This window comes from Xenopus tropicalis, chromosome 3, assembly GCF_000004195.4.
Source record: "Xenopus tropicalis strain Nigerian chromosome 3, UCB_Xtro_10.0, whole genome shotgun sequence".
Lineage (NCBI taxonomy): Eukaryota > Metazoa > Chordata > Amphibia > Anura > Pipidae > Xenopus > Xenopus tropicalis.
The window spans coordinates 33,862,006-33,888,756 of record NC_030679.2 but is presented as its reverse complement, the minus strand read 5'-3'; the positions used below and the strand labels follow the sequence as shown (position 1 = coordinate 33,888,756).

Here is a 26,751-nt window from a genome sequence, read left to right as displayed (position 1 = left end):
GCGACAAATGCGTTTCGCAAATTTTTTGCCGTTTCACGAATTTTATGGCGAAGCAAAATGGGACAGATTCGCTCATTACTAATTGTCATTTAAAGTTGACAGTTCAACAGAAGTTGCAGGGCATAGTATAATGACAATGGTAATAAGATGTTCATTTCCACAATGGAAGACACATCTAGTTGAATTCATTGTGAAAAATGGTGGGTGTGGGTAGATGAACACTTTGTCCATGACTTTTATCAACACCACTGGCTGCAATGTGAAAATATCCTGGTTCTCGCCCTATGGGGTACATTTACCAAATATCCTGGTTAAAATCAGGATCGGGATTTTAAAGCACTCTGCAAGTTTCCCTAAGGTCACACACTTTGTTTTGTGATTTTGAGCATTTTCATGAAAAATCTGAGATCGCATAGATTTACCACAACAAATTGTGGGGAAAGTCACCAATCACATTTTTCCATTCATTTTCAAGCAAGTTTTGCTTGATTGGTGGTGAAATCACTACCACATTTGTGTGTTGCTTTGGCAATATTCAAACAGGATGTTTGGTTTTTCCACCAATATCATTATCTCTTTTAACACACATTGGCATGGCTGAAGGCTAATGCTTACCAAAGGGGTCTACAGAAAGCGAAGAAAGCATTTTAGCTCCTTTTTATCATTATCATGCCCTAGCCTAAAACTTATGTAACCTGCAGGTCCCTAGACCATAATAAACTTTTGCCCATAATTAATAAAAACACTAATATCTCCCCACCCAAAAAAATCTGTCGTGCCCATCTGTACAACAAGAATGGTTACATTTTCATACTAAAAAAAAGCTTATTATTCAGCCCCTTCTTTATTGCCAGCAGCTGCTCTAATTCTTTAAATAGAATACAGAAACCTACTTTCTACATTATTGCCATTCTGAGAACTCCATTGCCAAGACTGCAGAATCTGTGATGATCCAACAGGACAACTTGCTGCAAGTCTTTTTCTACTGTGAAAGATCTTGCCTAAGGCTCCTGTGAGTGATTATCAGAATGCAAACTTTCACATTTAGGAGATAGGGTTTTATGTGATGGTGATGGCCTTCTTATAGCCTCATGTTTTCTGAAAACCTTTGCCTTCCCACTCATTTTTATACCTTGTTCATTAAGCTTAGACTTTCATGAAACTCTTATACTAATATCTCTTTCTTTCTTATACTGTACAATATTGTTTCTAAAGTATTCCCATTCACAAAATAAAGTGAAGGAATTCAGTGCAATTAGCTTTTCCCTTTTTTGCAAAAATTATTATTTTTTAAGTAAGGTGTAAAGTATGTTATCTATCTTTTTTGCTTTTTTTTCTTTTAGTCAGGCATGAAAAGATTCTATTTCTGTAATACTCATTTATATTTTCCATGTTACAGAGGTATGCTCTGTGGACTGTGGCACTCACGGTGTTTGCATTGGTGGAGCGTGCCGCTGTGAGGAAGGGTGGACTGGGGTGGCATGTGACCAACGCGTTTGCCACCCTCGCTGCACGGAACACGGAACATGCAAAGATGGAAAATGTGATTGCAAAGAGGGCTGGAATGGGGAGCACTGCACCATTGGTAGGCAAACGACGGGCATCGAAAGAGGCACATATTGCTTTATTCTCATACAACATATTGTCAAAATTGTAATTGTGTTCTGCTCCATAAAGGGCGCCCAATTCCAAAACTGTTAAATCACACAGTTTGCTAAAAGAAAATTAAAACTGTAAATTTATATAAAAAGATATTTTTATTCTATTAGGCATTTTAATAAAAATTATATATTTTTTTCCTGCATATATGTTTAAAATTCAAGGAATTTTATTTTCAACTGTAAAAAAAATAAATCTGTTGTTGAGTTATCTCCTGGGCCCAATTTCCAACACAATATATAAGTAAAGCACATTATAAGGCAGACCTTTATGGAGTATTACTTTTGACAACCTTCATTAAGTCAAGTATAGAATTGATCAAATGCATGATTGGAAATTCTGAATTTTGATTTTGGCTTATGACATATCTCAGTGCTTTTTTTCAAGAATTTGATTTGTTGGAATGTTTTAAGCCAACCAAATCCACACCATAAATCTCACATGACTTTCAATGTTAGCAGACTTGGTCTAGATTTTATCATAGACAAAATCAAGTTGAACCATTTCAAAACATTCAAGGCAATCATGAAGTTTAACAAAAAATCAACACACATCGCTCGCTCTCTATCATTATTATTATTATAAATAAGTTGTTTGAAAGTTTTTTTTTAACTAAAAAAAGATGAAAGTTTATTTACAATGGTGGCAAGAGCACAATCACATACCTGCTACTCAAAGGAGCAATTCGGTTTAGTTATGTCATTATAAGTTTTGTGTCATTTATTATATGTGATATGGGCAATATGGTGCGCCTTTTAGGTTAGTTACCCTTTGTCTTTAGGCTCTGATCACTATTTATATGCTATGCAGAAAGTAATACAGTCCTATAGTTTGCTTTTATAGTTTCTTTATCTAGATAAAGTGGTTTATATAGCAAGAACCTTTATTATTTTTTCTGCTGTACTATCTTCCCAGTATCTACTAATTTATCTTTTTACTTGTCAGTGCATTGGTAAAATGCCAAAGCCAATGAAGCACAGTCTTTTCTCAGCTCCTGCTTGCCTTGTAAATGGCAACATTGTTCTTGCCAATATTCTCATTCTGAATCGCACACACATAGAGGGACTAAATAATAGGACTGGCACGACTGATAAAACTTTTTCAATGCTGTAAAGAGGAATGAAAAGACTGTAAATGGCAAGGGGTACAGTGTAGCATGGGGCTACTGAATGATGTGTACTGTATGAATATTAACAAGAGCTTGTGAAAAGGCAAGTAGATTTCAGGCAAAACTTCCGCTTCAGAAATTTATCAAACTGGAATTGAATACAATGACCTCACTCCTGACAACTCTTTTAACCCAAATGTTGTTGCATTAGTACATGGTATCAACAGTACCACCTCCTGGCTTATTTGAGCTTTTTTATAATATAGTATAATACATTAAGAAGGAGGCATGCCAGTGCTTTAATGTCATTTTACATCCATATTGTTCAAGGTAGCCTAAACACCAGACCAGGAAATGCTTACATTACCCTCCACAAGTTTATGTCGGTTGGTTATCAAAATCATATTTTAACTCTGATGCAAGTGGAGGAGGTAATTACTAGGATCCTTTTCAGAGTTCACTTACATCTTCATTCCATCAGGACATCATTGACGCATTACCACATTAATCAGAGGAAAGTTGCCTTATGCACAGTATGCTAAATTCTCAATAGAATATTGTCAGAATCAAGGACTTCTTTGTCATATGATTAATTCATAGACCACTGACAATGCTGGTGAAATAAAGAGGCCAACAGGAAGCATTGCAGATTTCTGCTTCACCCAGAGATGCATAATACATAGAGATATAGATTCAGTTTTGCCTTAGAATTCCCATTAAATATGACTATGAAGGTCGCTTGCCTTTTCTTTGTGAGCAACAACCAGAATGCTTACTTCCTAGATAAAAATTTGTTTGGACATTTCTGTCAATCCAGCGTCAGCAGGGTTACAGACTTCATTTAACAAATCTGCAATGTGAAATAGGAATACAATCATTTCCAGGACATATCCTAAGGTATTTTTTTCATAATTCACATTTTATCAACAATCTTAATTGAAGCCATATATACAGGAAGACAAGATTAATAACTTTGCCCTACAAGTAACTTTCTGTGCTCATTTGCATGCATATACCCAGAATCCTTGCCTGTATCACACTGTATGAGTCAGGTATTTGAACAAAATGTACTGTGTGAAAGGTTCCTAGAAATGCAGAAGAGATAACTAAATACTGTTATTATGCATAATGGAAATAAGGATAACTATTTCTAGAAATATACTGTATAGTGGTGAAATAGATATAGTAGCTTGATTAACATGCACACATAGAATACATTTCTCATTTTCTCAGCTTATGCTATACATATATACATTTTGGGGATGCACCAAATTTAGGATTTGGTTCAGGGTTCATCTGACTCCCTGCACTTGGTGGTCAACTGAATCTAAAGCCTTCAAATCAAGTAAAATTATAGGAGAAGGAAAGGTTAAATCACTTGGGGGCGATTGGGGTTAATATATAGAATTACCTTATAATCAACCTTTCCTTCTTTTTTATAAGGCTCTGAATGTAACAATTTTTGTTCATAGTTGATATCTTTTTATATTTGACTCAGATTTTAATGTGCCAATTAGGGTTTGGCTTCAGTTTGGTGTTCAACCAAATCTTTTGTGAAGGACTGGATATTTGTCTGAATTAAAAAACATATGTATACCCACACACACACACCATATAAAGCAGGTTCAGTCTACTGTGGATAAAGCATAATGTAATTGTATACCCCATATACTATAGTTGTAGTTGTAGTCTAAACCTCTGCAAACACAATGGGTCATTTATAAAATTTGCACAAAGAACATTTTGGGCATGATTTCCCCCTAAACGGTGAAATCATGCGCTGCTGTGCCCGTCTTTCCTTTTTTTTTTGCAATTTGCAGTCAAATGCGAATTGCGCACAAAAATTGGCAAATGAGATTGTGGTTTGCTAGAGCAGGCCACATGGTTATTGTGAGCGAATTTGGCGGCAATTTTCACTTTGAGAATATAATTATGCAATTTGCAAAATCAGTTTAGTGGACATTTTTTTTCAGCCACCAAAGTTGGTGTGTAATTCAGACACAGAGTGTGCGCATAAATATTTGTAATTTGCTAATTTACAATATTTAAAAAGCTTTCACACTGTGAATATAAAATTTGCAATTAAGTTTGCACATTAAATGTCTTGTCCAGCTTTATACGTATATAAACATGGGCAGGGCGAATATGTTTACTGTGCAAATAATCCTTTGCTGTGTGAATTTTTTAAATGACCCCCAGTGTGATTTAGTCCGCACAGATCGCCATTGCTTTGCAATGAATGCATCATCACCAGAGGCTTCAAAGAAAACTGTACCACCAGTTTGAAAACTTTGACTATTGTATATTTTTAGTAAATATATATTTATAAATATATAAATTTGGTTCATTTAGCGAGGACACCAACAACAGATCTTTCTCTGATAAGCCCAACTGAGGTAGGTGATATGGGACTGATTCATTTGTTTGGCCCTTGGTCCAAACGATCAGATCACAACACTGGCAGGGGCACTGCTGCCATGGGGCGAGTTGAGAAACTTTCCTGAGGTAGCAGCAGCCTGCGGGTTACCAGGGGGAGCAAAAAGCTACCCCTAGTAACTTTAAGAGCCAAGATTCAGATTTTTAAATCGGAATTACGGCTCTGCACTAGCAATATGGCCCCCCTCGCACCTCTTTGATGCTCAGAAAGCATCAGGTGTGTGTGTGGGGGGACATCCGAAAGGCCATCTTAGGGTGGCATTGACCCCAGAAACGCCACTGAAAACAGGGATACAGGCCATCAGAGAGAGGGCTACAACAATGAGACTTTTTTAAATATGTCCGAACGATTTAGGCCAAATATCAGTCAGGTAGGCCCATTGGAGTGCCCCATACATGTGCAGATAAGCTGCTGACCAGCAGGTGACTATGTTGGTTCATATTTATTACATCAGCAGTTTAAAAGTGTCTGATATCTAAAAAAATAAAGAAAAAATAATGTACATTGTAATAATGCTTCTGAGCAATGTTACATTCATTTGTTTTGAGGAATTACTTCTTTAAATAATAAAGTTAAGGTTGTTATAAAAAATCCTTTTGTGAATACAATCTAGTGTTAAATATATATTTTCCTCCCCCCTTGTATGTGTTCCTAACAAAAAAAAAACTACAGGATACAGTTTATAAAAGTCCATTCCTAACTTATATAATTGTAAAATGTGAATTGAAGAACATGGTTAATGCACAGTAATAATAATCATACGCCTGCAAAAGCTTTGAGAGCCTGACACACCGCTGCCTTTTCTAGAAAAGCAGACACATTTTGAAATTGCGGTTGGCCAGTTAAGTCAATATGATTGGAAATCTGTAGAGAATCCCTCATCAGAGTGTGTGCAGTGAAGCAAAGGTCTTTGCATACAGTAAGCTATATCCTCATATTATTGCACATGTTTTCCTGAAGCAGCTAACAAATATAAACAGTTCTACTTATAAACAGAGCAGAGTACCAATTTTAGCCGTACTGATTCTGTAGGACACCTGCCACATATTAGGGATTTATCTAGAAATATATACAGGAACAAATAATTAGACCTTTGTCTACAAGATTTCCCAGTGTAACTTTAACGGAAGGATTCTGGGATGATCATTAAACAATCAGTCGTTTCTTAAAAAAAAATTCTAGCATAGTAGAGATCAGCATGTTCCCTATAAATAACATTGCTTGCCAATTGTGGTAACTGTATACAGGCACAAAAACTGCATAAGGCTGTAGCAATTAGTACTGGCAGAGCATGCAGTACTAGTTATAAATAAGAGCATAAATACAGTATACAAAGCAAATGATTACAAGGATAGGTTCCGTTATCTGGAAGACCATCTCCCATAGAGTTTATTTTAATAAAATAATAAAAATTTTTATAAATTTTTCAATTTTTCTCTTCAATAATAAACAGTACCTTGTTCATGATGGTAACTAAGCTCCATGAATCCTTATTGGAGGCAAAACAATCCTATTGGGTTTATTCAAGGTTTAAATTATTTTTTAGTAGGTAAAAAATGGAGAGCCAAATTACAGAAAGGTCCCATAACTGGTAATCTCCATGTCCCAAGAATTCTGAATAACAGGTACATACAAAAGAATACTTTTTGCAGGGTAGAAATTTCTAGCTCCTTGGTTATTGTTTTGTATTCTATTATTACGGGCAATTTTCCTCCTGTTTTTTTTCATGTGATGCTTCAAAAGTTGAATCAATAATACCCCAATATGTAATAAAAGCTGCAAAGTTTTACCCAGGTGCAGCAACCCATAACAACCAACAGGTGACCAGTAAATGCTCCAATAAACCATAATTTAAATGGTACTCACACAGACAGCTACATGCAGTGGTTTTGATGCTATTTATTCAGCTCTCAGCAGCTCTTTGGGGGGGTCCCCCAAAACGTCTGCTGAGATCTGATTAATAATGGTTTATTGGAGTTATGCATTCCTTTTATGAGTTGCAGGAGTGCCAAATAGTGCACCATGTACAGGTATATGTATATATAGGTATATGGCCACATACATAGACTTGTTGAGTTGCCACCTGGCCCTTATTTAACCGGCCTAGCCAGTAAATCACCAGCTAAGGTCACCACTGGTATTACAAAATTATTTTGTTAATAGATCTATATGATATATATGATAAATCTGTTTTACATTTTTGATAATTTGTCTGCTCAAAATTTGAAACATTTTATACACGTATATATTTAAAATTCACCTTTCAGATGCTTTCATTATTTATGTTGTTGCTGATGTTCTTCTCCACCAGTCTGGTCTCTTTCTTTTTTTTTTTTTTGTAAAATCTGCCTTGTGTGAAGACATATTATTCAATTGAATTGCCCCCTTACTTACTCTAATAAAATTGAAATTGTATTCATTGTTCCCCTTTGCAATCTGCTTGTTCTACAGAGCGTTACCCACATTTTACAACTGGGATTATAGTGAGTCCTGTTGTGTTGTCTCATTGGTTACTACAAAGCTTTATGGGAATCCCAGATGTTTGATTGAGAGACAAAGTCTGCATTTTTCAAGCATTGTTTGGTTAATGGCAACTCTACCCCCTTCCCTCGCCACTCCAAACATACTGCTCCTCTTCTATTTTATAACTGAGTGCATATTAAAAGGCTCTGGGTTTACTAACTTTTGTAAATAGGGAGCTATAATTCTGAGAAACTGCCAATCAATGTCATGGCTTATTGCTTTTCTGCTAATCCCTCTGTATATTCAGTTCTTATACACAATCTTTAACAGTCTAAAGCAGTGAAAGTCAATCAACTGGCAAAAGCACACAGGCTTGCTTTTTTTATAGCAAGGAAAGTCAGATACAATTAAAATTGCAGCTTTAGAAATTGCTTCGGTGCTAGTTCTCAGTTTGGTAGAACTAATAAACTTTGAACAAACACTTGAAGGTATCAGTTACATTTGTGTTTTTACATGAAATTCATCTTTTTTGTTTCTTTGTAACTTCTTTTGTTGAAGTATTTTGAATTGACAAGAAAGTGAGAAAAGGACAAAAGTCAAAGAATCTTAAGTAGTTAAGGTATAGGAACTTCTATTCAGAATGCAATAGGATTGTTCTGCCTCCAATAAGGATTAATTATGTCTTGGTTGGGATCAAGTGCAAAGTACGGTTTTATTATAACAGAGAAAAAGGAATTTTTTTAAGGATTAATTATGTCTTAGTTGGGATCAAGTGCAAGGTACTGTTTTATTATTATTTATTGTTATTTATAACAGAGAAAAAGGAATTTAAAAAAATTTGAATTGTTTGTTTAAAATGGAATCTGTAAGAGATGGCCTTCTTGTAATTCTGGATTTCCTGAATAATGGGTTTTTCGGATAACAGATCCCATACCTGTGGCAGCAAAGTAAGGCAAGATATGTATGAAAAGTATGGATAAAGTATATGCCAAGCTACAAAAATATAAAGAAGAGTCCTCTCTAATTTGTGTTAAATTGTGTGAATTTGCATCTGCCTTTTCATGCTATTGTGGGCGAATAAGGGATTTACACCTGCATGTACAGTCACAATAACCTTGGACATTATGCTTGTCCAAGAAGTCATCCAAGCCCCTGCCAAACCACATCGCCCAGCAGGGCATTCCCCAACTTCACTGCCCTCACCATGAAGAGCCATGAAAGGAACCAAGTGTTCATAAAGCACTTGCATGTCTTAAAGAACCATGCAACTACAGTAAGCAGATAAAACAGAGAGGAAAAGTACAAACATAGACTAATAATGAGGCAAAAGAAGAACAAAGAAGCGAGACACTGAACTTGCTGTTAAATACAACTGCAGGTTAATTAAACTAATCATTCTCTAGTGTCTTGTCACCTTGCTACAACCTTGCACTATTATGTCCATTTGGAAGTGTCATCTTAATATTCAGAGATTGTGGAGCAAAATACTTTGCAAATAAGACTATTCCCAATGTGCTCAACCCAAACAAAGGAAAAAGCAAAGGACCTTTCTTTTTTTTACTCTTTTATCAGTACATGAAAGAGTGGCATGACAATCATTGCTATAAGAATAGAAATCTAATAGATGATCTCTTTGATATTTGATTTGTGAAGATAGGGTGGTTTGCAGTAATACTTTAGAGAATAACTTTGGAGCTGTGGAGCCAAACGGTGGAATTTTGTAGCAGTGATGAGGCAAAAAGGCAGAGCAATGAACCAAGCACATGTTTAATGCATAAGTAAAGCAAAGAGTTGTTTTAGGGCATAATATGAATGGAGCAAAGTGCCTAGGTGCTAGGCATGTCGCTTACTCCTACTCCACCTACCTTATTTTCTCCACCACCGCAGTGCAAAAACCTTTTTGGAGTAAAAGAGAATTCATTTTCTCTCTGATAAGAGTTAGTTGACTTTTCTACAATCTTCATGCCCAGGTCATTCTTGTCTTTGATAATGTTCTCATCCTTGGCACTTTACTATTTACTCCCTTTGCTCCATATTTTTTTTTTCATTCTTCAGAAAAGCATTGAAAATAAGGAATGAATAACATAATCCTTTGTATTCCAAGATGGGACAACCTGACAATGCATCAATGCATGCATATAATCATCTCCTATTAGTATTTTAGTATTTGACCCAATGTAAACATTTTTTTACAACTGAACAATTGACATAGGGCACAGTGCAAATATAACATATAACCCTAAACATTTATCCCATCAATTGACCTCTGGTCAATTGTGGGGACCAGAGGTGATTAGAGCTCTTTTGGGCAGGGCCCTCTTCACCTCTTGTATCGGTTATTGATTGCTTTATATGTTACTCTGTATGTCCAATGTATGTAACCCACTTATTGTACAGCACTGCGGAATATGTTGGCGCTTTATAAATAAATGTTAATGTAATGTAATGTAATTAGAGGACGAATTTGTGGGGACCAAAGGTGATGCTATGCTCCAGTGGTTGCTGTCTCTTTTCTGTTTCCTCCTCAGCAGTTTGAATTCTTTCTTATTTTACTAAATGGAAATAAATGCCAAACCGATGTCAATGTTATAATACTGTCTCAAGCACAAATGTAATTGTTAAGCCAATTGGGCATTTGAGTTATTGTTTTATTTGTGTAGCCGGCACTGCTCCAGCTGATTCTATTGAATATTTCCTCTTCGTCCTGAGAATGCATCATAAGAATGGCAGATAACTTACTGCAAAATATAAAAGAATCCCTCCAGTAAACAGGCAGTGCTTTGTGCTGCCTCACATTGATTGCTTCCTGCATCTAAAATGTATACACACAAGACACTTTTTCTTTTAAGTAGTAAACAACTCATAATTAAATGGGGGAAAAGTATTAAATTAAATATAGCTGCTAGAAAGCATATCTTGGTTTAAGACAAAGTCTCTTCAAATAATTATAGTTATGGGGTTTTTTTTTGGTGAAATTATCAAAAAAGACTATGTTGGAGAACAGCTATGCTTGCCTAAGGAACATTATAGTCCTTTATTACAGAGATATATTACTTAATTCCTGTAGGGACCTAATTTACCTTTATGTCGCCAGGAGGACATGTAAGAAGTGCTAAATAATATTTCTCAGCAGACAATAATGGCTGTATTCACTACTCACTTCCACTGCTCTCTTACATGATAACCTAGGTACATATACCACTACATTTTTAAACTAGCCAGCTTGGCACCATACAGGATATTCTCCATCATTATACACCAATTAGTTGAAGCTTCAGGAAGTCATTATCAGGGATTCGTGTGGAAGACTCTTCATTGATTACATATTTGTTTTTGAATCTAATTTAAACATATAATGGTTTAAAATACATATCCATTCCCACTGTAATGTTTTTTACAGTGTCAGATCAGATTTAGATCAGCTAGTCCTGCTAGTCACATTGACTAGTCAGGAATACTAGACAGAAGTCATAGCTTTCTTTAAAAACTTATGGTTCTTTTCACATTGTACAATCCAGTTTCACAGCTGGATTGTATGCAAATATAAGACCAATTAAATTGTTGGGAATTTCGTTTATCTAACTAGAAGGACTGAAGACAAAGTTGTCTAAAAGTGTGCAGTGAGACTGATGCCATGGACTGTCTAAGTATTAAGCTTTTCTTCAAGTGTGCACCGTAACCTGCCAGTGAGATCAAAATGGAATTAATTAGCTGTTTGTTTCTGATTACTTTAGTCTATGGAATGACTGGTAGATCAATCAGCAGCTAACTTGCTGACCTATGGCTCAAAAGCTCTCTCCCAGGGCTGATGATCCAGCAGTTCAGGGATTAACTGATTATTGAGTTGACATCTTCAATGAGAAATGGAACTGCATAGACCTCCCTTTGTCTTCCCTTCTACCCAGCAGAGATTAAACAATATCCTATTCAGTAGGTATAGGGTCCTGCTAGCGACGTGACATGAACTCAATAGATTTTCCCCAGGTATTGCAAGAGAGTGACTGCTTCAGGTTTATGTCAGATCACTAACAGGACTCAGTATTTAGAAACCTGTGCTTTACTCTGTCAGCACAACTTTAAATCTAAAGAGGGATGATAGTTGTATAGCAGCATTTCATTGGAGATGTTGCCCTTTATATTCAGTTAACTCCGCGACCACCAGCTCAGCAGCCAAGAGTACTCGATTTTAAAACCATAGTCCTCGTTTTCAAATAGAATTCTGGTAATAATTTAAAACGGTTTAAAAGAAAAAAAGTAAAGGAAACTGCATAAGTGCTCAGAAAAGCACTCTGAGCAAGTTTACTTTAATTTTCCATTTGACTCCCCATCTCCTTCAAGGAGTCTTTAGAAAGGAAGACCTTAGGTAATGTCCATCTGTTCACTCATGCTACATGACCAGACTCCACTGTTAGACTGTTATGATGCCTCCAGTATTTTGCAAAGTAGTTCCCAGACACAGAATCTATTTATTCTGGGGATGATTTTCTCTTTCTCTTGCCAATTTTTAGAGTTTCGAACATGCCTCCTGTGGGAACTGAAAGGTGAAAAACTCCCCCAAATGATTCTTTGTGATGCTGCAGACTTGTTCTCTACCTTTCACCATGAAGTCTAACAATTTATGTTTGAAAATGTCACGGCAGGTCAAGTAGGAAACAGAAAATAGAGTGCTAGCAGAACACGTTTGTGTTGTCCCTTTGCCTCCCAGGAGTACGTTAGTCTAAACCCAGAAGTGTCTTTTTAACTTGCTATATTAGGCAGCAACTGAATAGATGATGGGAACATGCTGCAGCAACAGACTTTCCAAGCTACATTCTACTATTCCCAGTAGAAGGAAAGACAAGGTCCTTAATCTGTGCTGTTTCCTTGGTTTCCGATGAATTGCAATGATCTTCAATATTTTATTTCTTTCGTGTGCTCTAAATATATGAAGCATTATGTGGTAATATGTGTTTGTCACTGTTGTACTAAATGATGTGATTATAGATAATTTGCACCATACCAATGCAATCAAAATCAAATAATTATAATGTATCACATTATGCAATATATATACATTTAAATTCAATGAAATAGGCCTACATGGAGAGCTGTTGTGGCAAATGAACTAAATGCATACTGCGAGAAGACATAGATTTAAAAACAGACTGTTCGTTTACACATTACTCTAGGTGACTGTAACAAGGTATAAATAAATTACTTAAGGGTAAACATCCCTAGATATAACACCAGCAGCTCCTACAAGCTACATGGGTGAGTTTAGAATTTAACAACTGTTATTTAGATGGCCAAAATGTATTGAGCACTTAAGCTATATTATAGTTTTTATAAGGCTATTTGTTAATATTTTATAGCTATTTTGTAAAGCAGTGCTTTCTGGTAAATAGTGTGCAAAGAGTCTTTAATATCAAGGAATGCCTTTAAGACTAAGAACAAATGGGTCATTTCCATGCTGTGTTAAATGTCTGCAATAGGTGGAATTATGTCCTATGCAAGTTGTCAAACTTGTGCCAATCAAAAACCTTTTTCAAAATACTGCTGTTATTTTTCAGTAACACTAGGGGGCAGATTTAGTCATTACTAAATGGGAAATCCTGAGATATGTTTAACCATTTGAGACCAATGTGATCAAATAAGCCTGTTAATATGTTTAAGCTGATAGGGCTATTCAGTCAATCCATTTAAGTGCAATATTTAACATTGCCTGAGCCTTCCTGAGATTGGTTACTTCAAACCCAGCCTTGACAAATGACTTTTCTGAGGGATCAAATCCTTTAGTAGGGCATGAGCAATGTATTTTTTTCCCTGCAGATAAGATAATTGATTCAGTAAAAATATTGATCAAATGCACTTTCAAAAATCGCAAACATTTACTCAATCCACAATAAATCAGTCCAATTCATTATAAATTCATTGTTGCATTAAAGGAAAACTATACCCACAGAATAAATACTTAACCAACAGTTAATATTATGTTAAGTGACCTATTAAAGAATATATATATCATTACATATTGCCCTTTTATATCCTTTTCCTTGAGCCACCATTTAGTGATGGGCTGGGTGCTTCCTCAGAGATCACCTGACAGGAAATAATGCAGCTCTAACTGTAACAGGAAGTAGTGTGGGAGTAAAAGGCAGAACTCTGTCCATTCATTGGCTGATGGGGCCTAGCATGTATGCATGCCTTGGCTTGTTTGTGTGCACTGTGAATCCTATGATCCCGGGAAGCAGCCCTTAATTCTTAAAATTGTAATTTTCTATTTAGGATTACCGAATAGCAAATACTGCTAAAAAAGTATGAAAATTGTTTATTTAGCTAAAGCAGGGTTTTATATATGAGCTTGTTTATGCAATATATTTTTATAGAGACCTACGATGTTTGGGGGTATAGTTCTCCTTTAATAAGTACTCATATCCTTATATCCTTATAGATTGAACAGAATAGATTGTTGCATAATGCTGGTTAGGAAGTAAACTCCTAGCTATTTTCAGTTTGAGAAATGGCTTCTATATTTATTCTACATGCAACAAACTAAATATGAATGTAGTTAAGCAAACTGTACTGTGTTGACCTTATTCTATATTTGTCTCCTCTTTAAAAGAAAACAATCTGAGAGACAATGACTATACATTTTTTGGGGGGTGGCATTTATTAGGGTTATGGCATACATGGCGCTCTGAAAAGAGGGGTTGAATGATTCTCACCTCTCACAGAGATATGGGATCATATTCCTCTTCCAGCAGTACAACTGCATTTAAGAGACAACTGCGAGACAGAGCAATTTCTTTTGCGTATATAAGACCTCTATGAAAAGAAAATGTCAATTTTGTGCTTTCTGGCTGCAGTATTTGCCTCTGCTAGCACTGGGAACGTATTCCAAACTGCTTCGGTTACTATTGTTAGATGCTTTTATCGTTCTAAGCAACTAAATATTTCAAGGCAGAAATAAAATGTGTGAAGGCTGTTGATTTTAAAGAATTGTGTCCCCCATTAACCCTATTCAGCACCAAATGGCCCAGCTTGTTTGGAAAGGAACAGTGCTAAGTTTGAAGACCATTATATCTGAACAGCGCAAATTTTTATTTAGGAAAATAAGTGCACAACACACAAACACACTACAGCTCTCAAAAGCTAAATGTATGAATTAAATTTAGAGAAAAGCCCAGGCACCAAGAATGAATAGAGACCTTACAGAATATGTAGCTCAGCAGTGCCATATTGAAGGAAAACTATACCCCCGGAATAAATACTTAACCAACAGATAGTTTATATCATATTAGGAGGGTTATTAAAAAAATCTTACAGAACTGAAATATATACTTATCAGTAAATAATGTTCTTTTACATCTTTTCTCTTGAGCCACCATTTTACCATACCTTACTACAGGTACGGGACCTGTTATCCAGAATGCTTGGATTTTCTTTCCGTAATTTCCTTGAATTACTTTTTGTAATTTGGATCCCCATACTTTGTTTACTAAATAATCTTTTAAACATTAAATAACCCCAATAGGATTGTTTTGCCTCCCATAAGGATTAATTATATCTTAATTGGGATCAAGTACAAGGTACTGTTTTACAGAGAGATTACGGAGAAAAAGGAAATAATTTTTTGAAATTTTTATTATTTGATTCAAATGGAGTCTGGGATGGCTTTCCTGTAATTTGGATCTTTCTGCATAACAGGTTTCTAGATAACGGATCTTTATGGATAATGGGTTTCTGGATAACAGATCCAATATACACAGAAAAGTGAACTAGACCACTCTCAAACAGAGAAAACATTGTTAGTTCAGGGATAGCAAAACACAGATTTATACAGAAAGGTTGATAAAACCTACTTGTTTTTGCTCCTTTGAGGTCTAAGTCTATCAGTCGCAAACAAGGTGCTAACAAAGAAAAGTAGTCAACATTCACTAACTGTCTAGATGACTCATTTTGTTTCAAGCTTAAGTCATTTGCTTACATTATGTAGCAAAGGACTAGAATAATGAATCAGAAATCCTGGGAACGCAAGTTAATCATGCAGTCCCAATGTAATCAAAATGACTGCTGCATGGCAAATCCCATGGCTCTGTTCCTCTCTCCTAAAGATGCATATCATATTTAATGTATGGTGAGAAAAACTAACGTACCATTAATTGGGATTTATTTATAACAGCCATGCATATTTGTGTGCCGTAGCCGAAGACTAGAAAGCACACTGCAATTTTTTAAATGATTTTTTCAAGAGGCTTTTAAGTATTGAAGTCAGTTACCTTAGCTAACCTCAAAAAATATACTGTACCTATTAAACAAAATGTATCCAACCTATGAACTGCTCTGAAGCCTTTGAAATCCTAAGTTCCAGTTGTAGCTGTATTTAATACAGAACCGAACACGTCCAGAAGGCTTATAAGTTAAAGCCTTTGATCATACCTTTCCTTTTCAGCTTTTCTTTTTTGCTTCTTTCATTTAGAAAAAAAAAAAGGCTGTAGACTCCATTTTAGTTGCCCCACTCAGCAACTGGAATATTATCATGTGTCCTTTCTGCTATGTTTTTATGCATTCTGAAACACTGAAATGTAAACATAAACTTAAATTAATTACTCGTAAATGTTAGCGCCTTCTTTTTCGGCAAAATGAAACCTTGTTCAATTAAATGAAGACGCGCGCTCATAATAGCTTGATTTCTTATTGCATCTCTCTTCATACCTTAATCCTTCAAGGGTAGGAAGCTTGTTGAGTTAAATTCCAATCATCAATTAAGTCCTGTTTCATTCCAGTTCTGCCTTTATTTTAAAACGTAGGGAAGCATTTTGATTTTTACAACTTAATTGAAAGAGATTACTTTATTGCACAGACCGAGTCATTTTAATTTTAAAAATGAAAAACGTCTCAGCCACTGAGCGTAAAGTATTCCTGAAAGATTATTTGCCACGGTCGCTGCTATGCGTGTAGCATTATAGAGTTTATGTGCCTTCTGCCACTTGCAGCTTCTAATAAATTCAACTTTTGCTACACTTACTGGAAAAATATATTTGGATGTGTATGTCTAGGAAATGGTTATATATAATAACCCCATGGATGAATGGCCTTTAGATTTTGCAAGTTATTTCCAAGTGGCTCAAATAATACATGGATAGCTCGCAAAAGCACCAGCATAAAACACTCCCAAACCCTTAGAAATTAGTTCTGAAAATATAATTCAATTAAAATCTGAAAATATACAAGCAAGCATGCAAATAAATTGTGTAAATCTATGCAATGTATTATTTTAATATCACAATGCACTGGCCTAGGTTGCTATTAGGGTGTAAATAATGTAAGGCACCGTGTCATGCAGATACAGAAAGTATTGATTACACTGCCGGTGAGAGCTTATTGTTATTGTTTATTTGGCTTTTTATGCAATGTGGTTTGCAGAAGGATTTTCATTAAATGAAAGGTATTGGAAGTTTAGAAAAAAAAATGAAGATTTTATATTGCGGATTTATCTAGGGAAAAATGATAGAAATCTGAAGATCTAGAACTGCAGCATTCCTTCAAATACAGGAAGGGTTCTGTTATCCAGAAACCCGTTATTGAGAAAGCTCTAAATTATAGGAAGGCCATCTCCCTTAGACTGCATTTTAATTAAATAATTAACATATCTTGATCCTAAGATTCAATTAATCCTTATTGGATAACATGTGCCATACTTTATTAGTATAGCTTATTGAGTATAATTCCCCTTAGAGACATATTTTTCAAAAATCGAGTTTGCTAATTTTGTTTTATTTTGTTTTGGATTTGAACAAACGAGAAAATGTGCCAAACTCGAATACATGTTTATTTATGCAAAACTTAGTTTTCATTTTAAAGAAAAATAGCAGTTTTTTTAACACTTACCTCATTAGGTAAGTGTTAAAAAACTGCTATTTTTCTTTATTATGATAATTAAATGGTAATTTTCATTCATTTATGACTACTTTAAATCTTAGGCAAAAAACATGCCCTTTATGTTCATACTTTACTTTCTGTGTAAATAGGAATAAATATGCTATTAGTAGCATATACTAATAGATATGCTTGTTTGGCAAGGTAACTAATCGAGTGGCTCTCTACCCCAATAGTCCGCTACATGAGACTGATCTGATCTTGGCCCATGGGTTTTGGCTTGAGTATGGAGGGAAACATAGAGGCCCATTTATCAACATAGTTTTAGAGTTTAGAAATCCCACATTTTTAATTTTTGTATGAATTTTCATGTTCTTACAAACAAGAAAACCCTGAAAGCCTCTAAAACCACAAATACAAATTGTTACAATATGCCTTGGTCAGCTCCCATTAATTCTAAATGACCTCAACAGCTGTTAGATGCCATAGTTTTCTCTTTTTTCCACTTAATAAATTACACATTTTTTGCATTTTCATGTAACTAATACAGTCCATGATTGTAATGGCTAAAAACCACGAACGGTAGTAAATGAGCCCCATAATGTGGATAGGGAGCATTATTCTTGCATTCATTTTCTAAGTAACTTGTTGTGTCCATTAAGCCCTCTTATGTACAGGAATGAAATTTTAATTGTGTCATGGATTATCAATAGGGATGTAGCGAACCTCAAAAAAAAAAAGTTCGCGAACCTGTTCGCGAACTTCCGCCGAAAATTGCGAATATTCGCGAACTTTGCGAACCCCATAGACTTCAATGGGAAGGCGAACTTTAAAACCTAGAAAAGCCATTTCTGGCCAGAAAACTGATTTTAAAGTTATTTAAAGGGTGCCACGACCTGGACAGTGGCATGCAGGAGGGGGATCAAGGGCAAAAACTTCTCTGAAAAATTGACACACGCCGTTTTTCGAAATGATCGGTAATTTTGCGACTTTTTCGTAATTTCCGGCGCTTTCGTAAAGTTATCGTAAGTTTTGCGACTTTTTCGGAGCATTCGTAACGTTATCGTAAGTTTTGCGACTTTTTCTGAGCATTTGTAATGTTAACGTAAGTTTTGCGACTTTTTCGGAGCATTCGTAACGTTATCGTAAGTTTTGCGACTTTTTCGGAGCAGTCGTAACGTTATCGTAAGTTTTGCGACTTTTTCGGAGCAATCGTAACGTTATCGTAAGTTTTGCAACTTTTTCGGAGCATTCGTAACGTTATCGTAAGTTTTGCGACTTTTTCGGAGCAGTCGTAACGTTATCGTAAGTTTTGCGATTTTTTCGGTGCCGGCGAACCCAAATTGCGAACATCACGAAAAGTTCGCGAATTTGCGGACTTGCGAACACCCGATGTTCGTGCGAATTAGTTCGCCGGCGAACAGTTCGCTACATCTCTAATTATCAACTCACATTCAGCTACTTTACTCACCTACCCATGAACACCAATACAGCAACACACACTGTTGTGGTAATGTTCCTTATCTTTACTTCATTTCTGGCATCTTACATATGTTATGTATGTATGTATGTATGTATGTATGTGCAACCGAGAAGCTAGCTATCCACCATTATTTATCAGGGTGTCCTAGACTACATTTTCTAAGTTGTATTCATTTGTAGGACCCAACTCAACCCAACTGAACAGTCATAGCTCATTGTGCCTTCATCTTGGATTTGCTCTGGCCTTTTGTGTGTAACAAATATAACTATTTCAACTCTCCTTTTGATCTGGAGGAATGCTTTGTTTATATGTTTATATTTCCGTGTTTTCTATAATACATTTACAAAATAGGTATTTAGGGCCCATGTATGCTTAGGGGATTATGCTGGGTTTAACTCCTATTTTGGGAATTCTATTGAAATAATTGACTCAATGCTTTTTAAGTTTCTAAAAATCTCAACTTGCTAATTAGAAAAAAATCTTAATAAGTCATTAAGGAAAAAGCATTTGCTAGTGTTTTACATATGCAAATCAATGCTAAAATAGCCCCATTATACGGGCCCTTGGCAATGCTAGAGTCCTTTGTGGAACAAGGAGACACAGTACTGGAAGCTGCATAATCCTGAAAGAGAACTCTGCTTCAGCTTTTAAAGTCTTAAAATATGCAGCAGGTATTTTGTTTTTCTTTTGCAAGAAACATCTTCACGACACTGTGGGTCACTTTTTTCTTCAGTCATATTTTGTGTTATTAGATAACAAGTAATGTTCCTGGGAGACTAGCTGCTAAAATTGAGGATTGTAGTTGTCTTTAGATCCTACAGGATTTTAAATTCTACCCTTGTGTCTGAAATAATGAATTCTCAGAAGAGTGCCATGTTTCCTGTAATTAAGAATCCAGCAAGATTTGAAAAGAACCATGAATTCAGCCGGGCCCCCACTGTACAGTCAAATGGTTTTCTATGAATTATTAACAAGCCAGGCTATCGATAAGTGTCAGCTATTCCCAAACAAGGATGCATCATGCCATTTCTTTTTATAGAGCATTGGATCTCTGTATGAGCTACATCCTTGCTCAAAACATTAATCATGGACGAGCAGAAAAGCTGTAGAAGCAGAATACTGGCTTGCTATACCCACAGCAATCTACACTGCTTCATGGCCTTATCTGCTATAAAAGATGCCCGCTGTATAAACTAAAAATGCAGGCTGGATTTGTATTATTTTTCTAATAGATTATTAGAACTTGCTCCTGCTGTATATGAAAAGGGCTTTATGTAAATATTCTGCAGCATAAAATTAACATTATAAAGAAATCTAAATATTGAGACCTGAAAGTGCTGATTTTTAAAAGCTGCTGTAAATATTGTTTTCTGTGCTCGCTCTGGCTCTTTATCTGCCTGAACAGAAATCAGTTATAAAAATGGAACTTGCAAGATGAGGAGGAGAGAGGGCATTGCATTTTAAACACTGAATAGGGATTCTGGGAAAACTTCATGTTTTCACTTGCATTTCTGCCATGATGCCAAGAGCATTCCATACAGAATTGGGCAGCACATTGGCTAACAGGGTAGCCCTTCTGCCTTGCAGCGGTGGGGTGCTGAGTTTGATTACAGCTTGGGTACTATCTAAATCAGTGACCCCCAACCAGTGGCTCGTGAGCAACATGTTGATAACCAACCCCTTGGATGTTGCTCCCAGTGGCCTCAAAGCAGGTAGTTATTTTGGGATTTCTTGTTAGGAGGCAAGTTTTGATTGTATAAAAACCCAATGTAATTGCCAAACAGAGCCTTCCGGGGTCAACATAGGGGCTACCAAATAGCCAATAATAGCTCTCATTGGCACCTCCAGAAACGTCTTCCATGCTTGTGTTGCTCCCCAACACTTTCCATTTGAATATGGCTCACGGGTATAAAAGGTTGGGGTTCCTGATCTAAATGGAGTTCTTCCTGTGTCTAAGTGGGTTTCCTCTGGGTACTTTGGTTTCCTTTTACTTCTTAAAGACATACAACCAGGTGAATTGGATCCTTATTTAATGAACCTTACTGTGTGTTTATATGATAGGGACCTAAGATTGTAATATCCACTGGCGCAGGTACTGATGTGAATGATGTATATTCTGCCTGTAAAGCATCACTTAAATAAATACCTGATAATTTCAGCTCAGAGGGTGATCTTGACACTATTGATCTGGCAGCCCCAATTACTTATCCTAGTGATCCTGATAATCCTACCTTCTCATCCTATTTCAGGTGGCTGGTTTGGGTTCTGTCCCAGAAGAGCCCCTGGGATTCAAAGCTTTCCTTTTTTTCACATGATGCTTATCCACTGGGTTATGAAACACAGCTCATGTTAAGTGCTGATTGGATCCAAGCTAGAGATTGTTCTTTCTCTCATTGGTGTAGTTTAGTGTTTCAGATCAGCGTATAGTTTCACACAAACAATGCATTTGTAGTGTGGAAAGATCGAACTCTAACCAAAACCTTTATTTCTATGCACAATTTCTCACCATTCAACCTAATTATTTTAGTGCTCCTTCTTTAGAGACTCTCTGATTCTGAAATGTCATATTGTATATTACGTATTGCATATTTAGGACAGTTGCACAGTGGAGGTGCAGGAGGGAAGTGAGTTTGCGAATGACTGGCACTGAGTGTTGAGCCTTCTGCACAAAATGAACAGCCCAGCACTACCCCAAAATGTCAATTAATATGCACATTATATTTTCATTTGAAAATACCTTTCATTTTCAATGATGATGTCCTAAGATAACTAGTCACTGTGCACTCCAGTGACTAATTCTTGTGTATGTGTTACTGGTCCTTTAAGACAGAAATATAGGGCATGGGAAGGAAAAGATGCTTATTGCTGTAACTAGGGATGTTTGGGATATTTTCTAATCCCTTCTGAAGTTTACAGCCCTTATATAAGAGCAACTATCTGCTGTACATTTACCTCTCTTATTGAGAAAATCTGTCAGCTCCCTTGTCCTGTGGGGATAACTGTCCTGAGATGTTTAAAACTAGATTTACAGGATGGGGAAGCAATTTATAAACTGCCACTGCAGGCAACAATTTATGCTCAGGGATTTGTACCACCCTCTGCAAATCAAGCTGCTTTTGAGCATAAAATAACACTATGTGTAGCTATCATACACATTTGTACATGCCGTGGTATATTTCCTATGCAAGGAAGGGTGTGCTGTCACACACATTAGCTGCATATCTGCAGTACCAATGTTAAATAAAAGTGTCCTGGTAATGCTGGCTTGTGGAGAAACTTTATTCAATCACGCTTGTGTTCATCATATAGCTACATATAAAAAGCACAAGTAACACTTTCATTGTGTAGTATTACTGAATATTTTTAAAGGACAAGGAATGTCATTTTTTCTTGGGGGATGCCAATTTGGTAGGCACCCCCCCCCCTCCAGTGAATCTAACTGTTAACCTGGGACCTCTTCATTTCTCCAAGGTGCTAAGTAAAATATACTGCTTTAAAAGAACTTGTTTAACCAAAGAGATGTAATAAAGAAAAACTTGGACAGTCAGATGAACGACAATTAGCCTGAGCAGGCAGCAGGTAAATAGGGATGTAGCGAACATCGCCAAAAATGTTCGCGAACCCGTTCGCGGACTTTCGCCAAAACTCGCGAATATTCGCGAACTTTGCGAACCCCATAGACTTCAATGGGAAGGCGAACTTTAAAACCTAGAAAAGCCATTTCTGGCCAGAAAACTGATTTTAAAGTTGTTTAAAGGGTGCCACGACCTGGACAGTGGCATGCAGGAGGGGGATCAAGGGCAAAAATTATTCATTTGAATTGTCTCCATTATCAAGTAGGTTTACTGTTAGTTTTGCTGCCTGCTGCAGTTGTAGATGATTGGATGCCTTGCTGATAAGGAATATCAAATTAAAAATTTAAATAGTACTGTATTAGTCATGTAGAAATGGACATGAATATCCCAGTTCTGCTAAGTAATGCTGTCTCCTATACACTTCTGCTTCAGATTAATGAGACACTAAAAAAAAATATAATCTGCCTCAGGGTTCCATCAGGCCTTTCCTATGTATCCATATTTAAAAGGTAATTCTAAAAAATGATTCAACCTGGCGTAGATAATAACATTGCATAAAACAAACATTTCAAATGATCAAAGCATTCGGTTGCCATAGCAGCCAATGAGTCATTTGCAGCATATCAAGGATTACTAACTACGTTGTAAGATATAATAAGTTGGATGAAATGAGTTTCAATATTTAATGTTCATGTCACATGGACCAAACACGTCTTAGAAAGCAGTATTTTTTTACAGTATACAAATGTTAACCCATACATAGGCCAAAGGCAGCTCTTTCAGATACATAAATCAAGCAAGTGAGAGAATGCAAGGGCACCATTTTTCTTTCCTAATGTGGGATCACTCAGAAAGTGTTGAACATGATGGACAGTTGTCTTCTTTCAACCCAAATTAACTCAAAAGTGTAGGTGTTTAAACTCCTACTACAAAGCTGATTCAGCAGACAGTCTGTAAAAATACTGGAGCAAGAAATAATTTTCCCTCCTTTCCTACATTGCTGTTCCCCCCCTTGGGGGAATGTTGTTATATACAGAAGTCGGCAAAGTAACCACAGATTATATAGAGGGCAGCCAAATAAAACCCTGCATAATATGGTGACTGTGAATTTAGCCAATACCATAACCTCATTCCATATTAAGACTACAAAGCTGTATTGTAGTGACTGTCAACCTTTTTAGCTCAGGCCACACTTCAAAGTCTGTTTTTTTGGCCAGGACCCCTTTTGAAGGTCCAGCCTTTTGTGAGTATCACCTTTAGCTTATGGAATTTGCACAAAAATAGAAAAATATCAATATATCAAACATTCAGATCAAGAATATCTAGAACAGCATTCCTTTGAGCTGGGCTTTCAGGTGTATCCAGGAGAACTAATTGTTGTTCTCCCCAATTGTTACCCTGACTGAGCCATTGTCTCCAAGAAAACTATATCTCCAGAATGAATACTTAACCAACAGATAATTTATATCATATTAAGTGTCCTATGAAAGAATCTTACCAAGCTGGGATATATATTAGTAAATATTTCCCTTTTCGTATTGTTCCTTGAGCCACCATTTTGTGATGGTCTGTATGCTCCCTCAGAGATCACCTTGTCCGTTGATTGGCTGATGTGACCTAACATGTATGTGTGCCCTTGGTTTGTTTATGTGCACCAATGGTGTAAACCAATCAGCAGGTAGAATTTAGTGACGGGCGAAATAATTCACCAGGCATGGATTTGTGACGAATTTCCATGTTTCGCCATTGGTGGTTTTTATGTCGACCACATAAAAACAATGACGCACAGGCAAAAAATATGATGCATGTCTTTTTTTGACATGCATTATTTTTTGTTGACGCACGGCAAAAAATTGTTGCACGCGTAAAAAAAATGATGCACGCCAAAAGAATTGTCGCACGCGTCAAAAAATTGTCGCGCGTGTCAACAAAAATGGCACGTGCAACTATTTTTTTTTTGCATGTGACATTTTTGCTGTTTTGCAAATCTTTTCAAAGAAAATTTTTCAGAAAAGCAAACCGCCCCAGATTCGCTCATCACTAGTAGAAATTACTGCACGCAATTTTCGGCAGTCCGCAGAGTTTTCGTATTTTTCGGAGGAACGATATGGGCTAGATTCACTCATCACTAGTAGAATTTACTGTGTTCTTAAGCAAGCATCTTATTGGTCGCTATGGGTTACTACACATGGACAAACTTTGTGTCTTTTATTACATTTGAGGGGATTAGTTCTATAATTTGTCAAAATGAAAAGGGAATGGCAAAGGACACACAAAAACAGCTTTCAATTGCGTTGCAATTTCATTTACAAATATTTAAAATCATTGAAACTGAGAGTACATGTGTCCATGGGTAATAATTATGAGAGTGTATCTATGGGCTGTAATTAGAGCTGCCACCTCCACATTAAATGTATCTTCTTTCCCATCATTTTAACATCACACGCAAATCAACATCGCAGAAGCAGATAAATACTTCAAAATTAATTAATTACATATACAGCAGTTGCCAAGTTAACGAAAACACCTAATGAAAAAGTAAACCTTTCAAAGTAATATTTCAATTAGATTGGTTGTTGCTATGTATTTTTGCACTAAACCATATCTGAAAATCAACATTTTCTAATATCTGCATGCAAGTTTCTTGACTAAGAAGCCAACAATATAATCTGATGCACCAGTAACAGGAATGGGAAAAACATATAAATATTTTTTAAATTTAAATGGGAATATAATGCCAAATCATAACAGCCTACACAAATGAAGAAAAATTGGAATCATATAAGAGAGTCAGGGCTGAATTTATAATGGAGTGATTGGAGGTGTCGCCCCTGGCCTGTTGGCAAGCATTAGTTGTCAGTACCAAAGTTGCATTTGTGCGGGGAATTTCATGTGTGCTACAGCATGCAACGGTCAGGGGCCTGGTTATCTGGTGACAATGTTGTTTCAGCTTTGTATTATAAGATGTCCCTAGTTGTCTTGAGACTTCAGGCGACTGCAGGACATCTCAGCGACGCGTATGCCATCCCACCGGGGATTTACATTCTAGCCGGTGGGATGGCATTGTGGGGAGATTAGTCGCCCGTGACAAAGATTTGTCGTAGGGCGACTAATCTCCCCGTGTACCACTGCATTTAGGAAGGCTCAGCCACCCCAAAAATAGACCAACTGCTTTTTTTTACTAAGTATACTGTATATCTCGCCGATCTGAAGCCAACAGTTGGTAGCCTCCTCACCCTCTAGCAATGTATGATGACTTTTCCATTGTAACCTTTAAGTTGGACACAATTAATACAATTTACAATTGTGCTCCATTGAAGTTACCCAAAGCAACCAATCAGATTAACTTTCAATGTGCCACCTGCAGTAATCTTTAGGCTAAACAGATCTATGTGTTGATTTATTGCTATGGTTCCTTTACTGGTGCAAACAGACCAGCAGTTACAGGGCACAGTCTCATGAAGACTGCTGGAAATGTACCCTCAGTCTAAAAGTTTCCTAAATTGGGGGTACTAACACTTTGGTACAAACCCCTCACACACTTCTTAGTGGAGCTCTGTGCTCCTTACTAAATAACCATAACTATGTTCTCCTCCAAATGTATAGGATCTAGCTTTACCCGAGCTGGCAAAACTTTACAATGTCCCTCAATCCAAACGCAGGCTTTACTAAAGCCTTAAGACTGTTTACATATATCTTCATTTTTTCTCTAAGAGGTTCCAATGAACTGAATTTGACTTAAACACTTTTTTACACAAAGGGGAAAGCTGACTCTTTAGCTAATGGAGCTGTTCTAAATTTAAGAAGCATTTGCTAGGTGGGTTTCCTATCACTTAAACTGATATTTTGGGGGAATTTATGGAACATGTGTGGCCGGCTGTCAAGCCAAATAGCCATGTATTGTGGATATTGGACAGTTTGTGGATTTCTTTATAGGGGGAAAAAGTACACGAAGATATCTACTAGATGTTTGCACAGCATTAAAATGAATGGCATTGGCATGCTTGTGCTGGAATTGTGTGAGTATATGAAAAAACAATGTGAAAACCCAGTGCAGAAATGTGTGTTGTAGATGAATTACTGCTGCACCACTGTGGCCGATGATCGATGTTGCAGCTGAACACACTAAGCAGAGATTAACAGGGATTATTTACACATATAAGAAGGC

The 26,751-nt window shown here is 36.5% G+C and overlaps 1 protein-coding gene across 2 annotated transcripts in view; it reads left to right on the top strand.

Moving 5' to 3' along the window:
• The window catches only part of tenm2 (teneurin transmembrane protein 2), a 712,086-nt gene that overhangs the window by 576,409 nt on the left and 108,926 nt on the right, over nucleotides 1-26,751 (top strand). For both annotated transcript variants that reach the window (XM_031898791.1, XM_012959675.3), the window contains exon 12: nucleotides 1,400-1,585. In XM_031898791.1, the coding sequence (XP_031754651.1) occupies nucleotides 1,400-1,585 (186 nt within the window). The remainder of the gene's footprint in view (nucleotides 1-1,399; nucleotides 1,586-26,751) is intronic.